Source organism: Pieris napi, chromosome 19 (assembly GCF_905475465.1).
Source record: "Pieris napi chromosome 19, ilPieNapi1.2, whole genome shotgun sequence".
In the NCBI taxonomy this organism is placed as follows: domain Eukaryota; kingdom Metazoa; phylum Arthropoda; class Insecta; order Lepidoptera; family Pieridae; genus Pieris; species Pieris napi.
The window spans coordinates 4,893,493-4,901,685 of record NC_062252.1 but is presented as its reverse complement, the minus strand read 5'-3'; the positions used below and the strand labels follow the sequence as shown (position 1 = coordinate 4,901,685).

Sequence of the window (8,193 nt, the reverse complement as noted above, 5' to 3'; positions counted from 1 at the left end):
ATTGTATGAAGTATTTATGTACTGGTGGTAAACAAATTATTAAAAAACGGCATAACCTATAATTTTTCGCTGGTTGTTAATACATTAAAATATAAAATAAAAGCGTACTAATCCGTTAGTAAACTGTCCTGAAAACATATTATTCGTATGTAATGCACGTGTAGTTGCACTCCTAAAATACATTTTTGATAAAACTGTGCATTTAGACCGATTTATTTTTTATGAATAGTGAGTAGTGACTAGTGACTAGTGACCGATGCACTATGGACTATGGAGATAATTTTTAACAAGCAGTTAGCATAGTCGCACAGAGAAGAATGAAGATAAAATTGACAGTTTATTTTTTTATTCCAGTAAGTCGCTTAATTTGTATATTCTGTAGTCCTTAGTATTTACTCTGCAATAGCCAAAATAAGTATACTATATACTGTGAAGTGTGAATACTGAATAGTCTAGTCTACTAATAAGTAATCTGTGCCCTGTGGGCAAAATCAAAAATGTTAAATGTTAATTTGTGATTAAATTTAATGTTTAATAGGTATATGTTTTAACTATTTTTACGCAGTTATTGAAACATTTCGTATTTCAATGCACTAGAAACTGAAATACTGCTTTAAAATGGATCAAAATAATACAAAGAATGCATCGGAAGGAATAGCAGTAAGTTTATTTTCTGTTCATTCTTTTCTTTCCTTTAAGAAGGTCCCTCACACCTAATCCATTCTACTATTTAAACCATAAAATATGGGATAATGTGTAGTAATGTTTACAAGTACGTCATAATAATAAAATAAAACTTAAAATAAGTTGAATTCAACCATTTTATCTAGACTTTAATAATTATGCATGTTCTAGCCAATGGGTATAACAGCCTTAAATGAAACAGTGCTAACTAATCAACCAGAGTCAAGATATGAATGTCCTGTATGTTTGAATTGGTTAAGAGACCCTGTCATCACAACCTGTGGTCACAAATTTTGTAAAAGCTGCATCACTTCGTGGTTACAGTAAGGATTAACCCTTTTTATCGCTAAACATGAAATTATCTTTGCCACTTATTTAATTTTTAATTAATCTGATCATTGTCATAATAGTTTTTAATCAAGATTTATCTTCTCTATATATCTAATAATAGTGTTACCTTAGAACATAGTGCTACCAAATTGGAATCTGGATGTAATGTTCATCAATATCATATAACAATATATACAAATGAAATTTGATTACTTAATTCATATCTACAATAAATATTTTAGTTTTAGTCTATAACTATGCTTATTGTCAGTATATACTTTACTGTCTAATATTCATGTTTAGTAACTTGGTTGTAAAAGTAGTCTCAAAGTTATGAAATTGGAAAGACAATCATTTTTATTGTTAATATAAAAAGGTTGCTGTTATCTATTTGTATTCTTTGTAGGTTCATAATAAAGTATTTAATATGCATGTGTCTACCCTTTAAACATTAGTCATATATTATAACCAGTTTACATACATGGTACATTTAATATGACTCATACAATGTATTTATCATATTTAATTCTATTACAGAAACAGTGGTCACTGTCCTATTGACAATATAAATCTCAGCATGAAAGTGGATATATTTCCTGATAACTATACAAAACGTGAAATACAGGAGCAAAGGATGTCCTGCCCATTTGCGGGTAAAGGTATGTTTTTAAATCATTAATTAAAAATATATTGAGAGCCATTCATTATTGAAAAATAATGAAAGAAGAGTAGTGTAGAAGTTCTGGTTTGACACAATCAACCTATTTCTGTAAAATTTTAAGAATGTTTTCTCAAGTACACAAATACACAAAAGCGGCGTAAACTATACAAATAAGCTAATGTAAATAGCTGTTTGACAATAGTAATTTGATTTTAAATAATTCTTATTTCATGTTAATTATTATCACAATATTTCAGGATGTACAGTAAAAGTGACTCCATTAGACTTAGATGCACACATATCAACATGTGAATTCAATCAGCCAGAGGCCTCCACACACCATGATGTTAAGATACCTTGCTCTTTCAGTGCTGTCGGGTGCAAAGAGACATTTGATAACCAGGAAGCTGCTAACACACATTTACATAATGATATATTGAGTCATATGAGTGTAAGTATATTTTAAACATCTGTATGTGCATTTGTAATTTTTCATCATAAGTTGGAAGTTTATAATCATAAATCCATAGTGCTACATATGATATGATCTAGATAAAAACAACATTTTTTATTAGTAAAAATGTTGATTATCATTTTTAATAATCTGTTTTTTATTTTGAATTACTATCTGTACCAGAACCGGTTTTGCGAATCCATATTAAGTCATTTCATTTATTCACAAAAATCATTTTACATTTATCATTTTTCGCACTATTTTGAAGTGTGAAGTGACCACAATAAAACTGGGTATTTAGCACTGCTGCTATGTCAAATTCCTCTATGGTTCTGTTTCCTCATACTCTACCAATAGTGACTAGTGTCTATAGTAGAATTTTGAATTAAAACGTTTTGTGGATATTTGTTTTAGCTTCTAATGAACGCGTATTCCAAAATAAAAATAGACAATGACATGTCTAACACAAGCATAGACGCTAAGGAGCAGGAGGCTCTTCTTTGGGAAGCACCCGATAAGAATGGGAATGAGGCCAGTACACCGCTTCCTAATGACACCAGTGCTCTTATAAGGTATTTACTAAAAAAAAATAACCAGTGGCACACAACCCATTGACTTGGCATCAAATTTCTATGTTTGTACAAAACATCACAACAACAATTTTTTTCTCTTGATCGGTAAATAGATGATCAGCCAACTGTGCCAGGCAATTTTTTCATGTTGTTTTCCTCTACCGTACAAGCGATAGAGAGAAATATCCATTAGTGGCACCTTCTCAAGCCACTTGGCCAACACTTCAGGCAATCATAATATAGTAAATGATAATAAATCGTTCTTAGTGTGGTACTGTCATCTGAAGTGGTTTTACTCAACAAAGTTGAGGTAATTCTTACCTCTTTGAACAACATATTACCTGAAGTAAATGGAGTTCATACCCTGGTCTAAAAATCTAAAATGGTAATTTCCACATCAAATATTAAAATACTAGGATAAGAGAGAACTGTAGATACTAACATTTTAACAAGTTATTAACAATTATTTGAATAGAGGCTTTTTGTGCTTATGTGTACTCTAAAAAACAATTATGTATTATTCATATTAAGATAAAATAAATTAGGTGAGATAAAAAAAAATATTTTCTACACTAGTTCGTAGGTTCGAAACCTAACTGTATGCTAATGTATTATTTATACGGAATTATTACTGATCGTGAAGGACACCAAAGATATTTTGTGTCTAACTTTTCTAATACTAATTCTATACTTTTCAGAGCCCTCTATGAACGGGTGGTAGTACTAGAACAAAGAAATCGCGAACAGGACATAGTGATAGCAAACATTTCTAAACAACTCTCAGCCTTTGCTGTGGCAAAGATGAAACAGAACAATGATATGCTACTCAGATACTGTATGGGCAATTATATATGGAAAGTGGATAATTTCAAAGCACGATTAGACGCAATGCTCAAGGACCATAATAAAATGTTATACAGCCCTGGATTTTACACTTCTCCAAATGGATATAGGTGAGTTTATTAAAACAATAGTAGTCGCAATCTTATGTCAAATACTGTCAAATTTCATATAGGTTTGACTAATCTGTGGGGTGTTTTATTTTTGTGATAAGAGAATTAAATTAACTTCGCTTTCTATTAAAAACTGTAGTGAGATAAAGCTTGGTTTCCTTTTAAAATTAGTTTCATTAAACTCAAAATTGCTTAAATGTAACAGATAAATTATACATAGATGGTTAGTTGCGAAATAATTTATAACTATAATGTATAATAATCTAATGTAACTATCATGTATTGGTGATTTGAATACAGTAGTGTGTATAATTTAATGTTGTGTATAACATAGTATTGTTTTTTTGACGTGATAACGTCTTTAAAATCGTTTTAGTCGGGTGACATGTTCAGGAACTTGTGTCACACCAAAACCTCACGTGCGCGTTCACAGGTATAACGAGAGAGAGACGGACCGATCTCCCGTCTCATCTCGAGCGCTGCCAGTCATTCCGTGAAACTTGTCACGCGGAATCCTCACGAGCGGAGGCTGGCATAGCGTTCGAGTGAGTGGACCGATCTTCCGTCTCTCTCACTCTAGCGGCATACAAACGAATGGAGATTTGTTATCTTCATTAATTCCTTACTTCCCAAAAACTTATATCACCAATAAGACGTTATCACGTAAACATCTCGATCGTAAACCTACTTTACAAACAACCAATATTTTTTTTTTTGTCTACTTAATACAATGATTAAGTATTAATCATGCACTATCATAGCTACTTTTATTTACTAATACTAACATTCCCGTAAGACTGTTAGGCCCTTATTCTAGAACGTCAACTTAAATCTAGTCTCAAGATCTGTCAGATCATTTTTTTTGTATGAAGTTTGACATTTTTGACAGCGCTCTTTCTTTGACTTGATATACGAATATGGATCTTAGAGTCTGTGCGGAAAGAGAACAGTCGTGGAATTTGAGATCGCATCAGTGCTAAATTACCTTTATGTTGACAACACTGTAACGTCAATATAGTTTGACAGTAATGATGTGTTAAATTTTAAAAATAGTTTTTATGCAAATGAAATGACGTAGCAAATAAAAATTAGTTCGCATAACCACCACGCTAGTGTCTTTCCACATAGACTTTACTCTGAGAATAAACAATTCCAACAGATTCTGCGTCCGCCTAAACATATCCCCCCTCAACCCGCTCTGTTTCGCCCTCCACGTGCACTTAATGAAAACTGAGAACGACGATTACCTGGACTGGCCTTTCAATGGCAGAATATCCTTTTCCATGATCAATCAATATGACTCCGAGTACACTCAAAGGGACACAATGATGTCGAACTCATCTTTGGTCGCATTCAGAAAACCCACTTCTGAGATCTGTGTGAGGGGTTTTGGTTACAATGAGTATGCCGAAGTCAGCGATGTGGTGAGAAATGGATTTGTTAAGAACGACGTGCTTATTATCAGTGTTAGAATCAAATGTGTATGACATAAGGAGTAATTTTTTTTAATAAAGATTATTTAAAAATGTACTTAAATTGAGATGTTTGTATAAAGGAAGTGTGTTAGTGTGTCTCTAGTACCGTCTCATAGTAGACAGTTATTTTAAAATTATATAGGCTACCAAAACCCTTAATTTATATCATCTCATTTGATTATTCTGTGTTTTAAATACACAAAGTTATGATAATTGTATGTTTAGTATGCTTAAACGTATATAATAATTTTCATTTCGATAAATGTACGCAAACGCCAAATTTTAAGAAAAAACTCGCACAGAAGTAATGCTACCTAGCTTTTGTAATCAGTGTGAATATCACAAAAAATCTTGTAAAATATTCTAATTTTGATAACTTTAAGTTCTAAGTCAAATATGTACTTAGTTTAAAAAAAATTAAGTTATTACAGAGTAAGAAATATTCCATTACAGTGTTAAAATTATTTGTAGACTTTTGTTGCATTGTTAAATCTTATTTTGTAGTTGTTAGGAAATATTAAAATATAACGAATTGTTAAGAATATGCGTCCTGCATCGGGCAGACAATAGTGTAATTGTTCCGTCCACTTGAAACATTTACGCACAGTATTTTAATTTAAACTAGTAGTAGTAGCAGATGAAGTTTTTTTTGAATTGTTAAATATAGTAAATAATTAAATAGTAATTAAATGATTACCGTCCATATATTTAGATATAAGTGCAATCTCAAAGTGCATTTTATTGTGCTATATTAAACATTATTATTATTAAAGTTTAAGATACATATATTATTTGATTGTGCAACCTCATTTTATCGTTTATATTTTTATTAAAGTATACTTGTTATAGTTGTTGCTTTTATTTACACATTGTTGTGAATTTCCTCTTAATTAAATTAAATAGTTTCATTAAAGAAGTAGTAAATAACAATATATGAAATTCATAAATAAATTACCTTAACTTAATATCAAGGACGTATTTACGTTTACGTTACCTCTGCTAAATCGTCTAGATTATTATTAAGCCCGTAAAAATACCCCGCAAATGATTATGACGAAATATCTTCATGTTCACCCTTGTTAAACACAAACAATTTAAAAAGTTCTGTTAGGACTTATTAAATTAAACACGAGGCTACAGTGTTATCCCTGCGAAACAGATGTATCATTCAGACAATTGGTTTTCAAGATATCTTTTATAAAAAGAGGTTGGTACCTATTACAAAACATTACTCATGGTTTCTACAACATACCAAAGAAAGTATGAGTCACTTGAATCCAGGTTTCAAAAGTTTAAAATACATCAATATATTTTTCTTTCTATAAACGCAAGTAAAACTTGCTTGTTCGGTGACGGGAAGCAATGTGAAGAAACTGTCATGTTAAACAGAAAAATCGACATCGACAGTGGTTACGGAGATGATTTATGGAAAAGATAAATTGTTTTTAAATAATTACTATTTTGCTGTTCAAATACTCAATATATGTATTTCTAGTCATTTATTATATATACATATTGCTATATATGGTTGCTTCTACGTAGCTAACTAAAATCATCCACTAATTCTACTCGAATGTTTTTTGAATTAACCAACGGTACTTATTTATTTACGAAACAACTGACTGACAGTGTGGATAACTAGCCAATAATATTGGAACTTTCAACTTAATATATTTTGGGTTGGGTTTTGTAAAAAAAAACACAAATTTAATCATATAATTGTATTAAACGCTACAAAACTATATCCACGTTACAAATGATTAAAATAGGAATTTTAATATTGAAAATTACACCTATCACATTCGTCCATCACAATTTTTGATTCATAACTGCAAAATTTAATTTTGTGCTTTATTTGTTTATGCCAAAGGATAAATACCTTGTCTCGATTTAATTTGTAGTTCGACTACACATCAATATTCCTAATATGGCAACAAATATCAAATAATGGCTGCTACACGCCACGAGAAATCGTTATATTCGAACTGTGTACTTAGATTAAGTACGCCCACATATGAAACCTTAGTCATGGTCTGTTAGTTTGTTTAATCTGTGGTCTGAAGCCATCAATTTGGCAAACTAAAGGTACTAAAATTATGTAATAGCGTATTTGTATGAAAAAACGCAACGTTTTAAGGTAAGCGTTTATACTTTGCCAAACTAATAAAGCCTTCGATCTTATCGAGTCTCGAACGTGTGTAGCCTTAAATCTAAAGTCACGGGTTCGTTTCTGGATGCTGTAAGGATGTGTTTCCGTCATGAAAGTGAACATAAGGTGAAAGAAGATTTTATAAAGTGATAATAATTGATATAAATTATACAAATGCTGTATATAATACGTATTACTGTTTGGTTATCCTTTTTGGGCGGATAAAGAAATAAGAATAAGATTGTGAAACGAGACAGCGTAACTATACTTTCCGTATGTCAAATTTGATAGGTTTTTGACATATGGGAGTCATACTTAGCGCTAATGTATTCTTCTTTAGAACCTTCATAACTAGTTAAAAGAGCCTTTTCGCATCCAGTTTACAAAACCTCACAATGAGTTTTAATAGGCCAATTATATAAGGAAGACAAAAAACCATATATTCCAGTCTGACAACCACGATTAAACTTAAATATAATGGGTCCATATTTCTGGAATGTTCCTGCCGAATCGGAAATTCATTTTCTATTATCACAGTCAGGGTAAAAAATGCTCGATTTTGTCGACAATTTAAATAAATATCGCTCACACATCTAACACAAAACAGATCTCTAATAAATAGGCCACGAAAGCGATATAAGCAAAAATTTATTGATTTCTCGTATAAAAATATATAATTAAAAATAATTATGACTTAATACTATTTCCACTTACTAAGTAGATCATACTACTAAGTAGTCGTTACTCTTTTAACTACAAACTAATTGGCTTTTGTAATATTTTTTTTCTTAGACGAAGTATGTACTAGATCGAAGCGATGATAGTATCGAAAAAGTTGTATCATAGATAATGTATGGTTTATTAACTTCAATGGTACTTGTACGACCATATTTACCGAAATTCACCAATACTATA

General features: G+C 31.0%; 1 protein-coding gene across 1 annotated transcript; it reads left to right on the top strand.

Annotated features, from left to right (window-relative positions):
* Positions 1–513: 513 nt before the first annotated feature.
* On the top strand, positions 514–5,977 carry LOC125059331 (TNF receptor-associated factor 6-A-like). The gene is made up of 7 exons (XM_047663709.1): positions 514–660; positions 856–1,007; positions 1,552–1,673; positions 1,933–2,126; positions 2,544–2,701; positions 3,400–3,654; positions 4,814–5,977. The coding sequence occupies exons 1-7, from the start codon at positions 619–621 to the stop codon at positions 5,139–5,141; spliced, it is 1,251 nt and encodes a 416-aa protein (XP_047519665.1). The 5' UTR covers positions 514–618; the 3' UTR covers positions 5,142–5,977.
* The last annotated feature ends 2,216 nt before the right edge of the window (positions 5,978–8,193 follow it).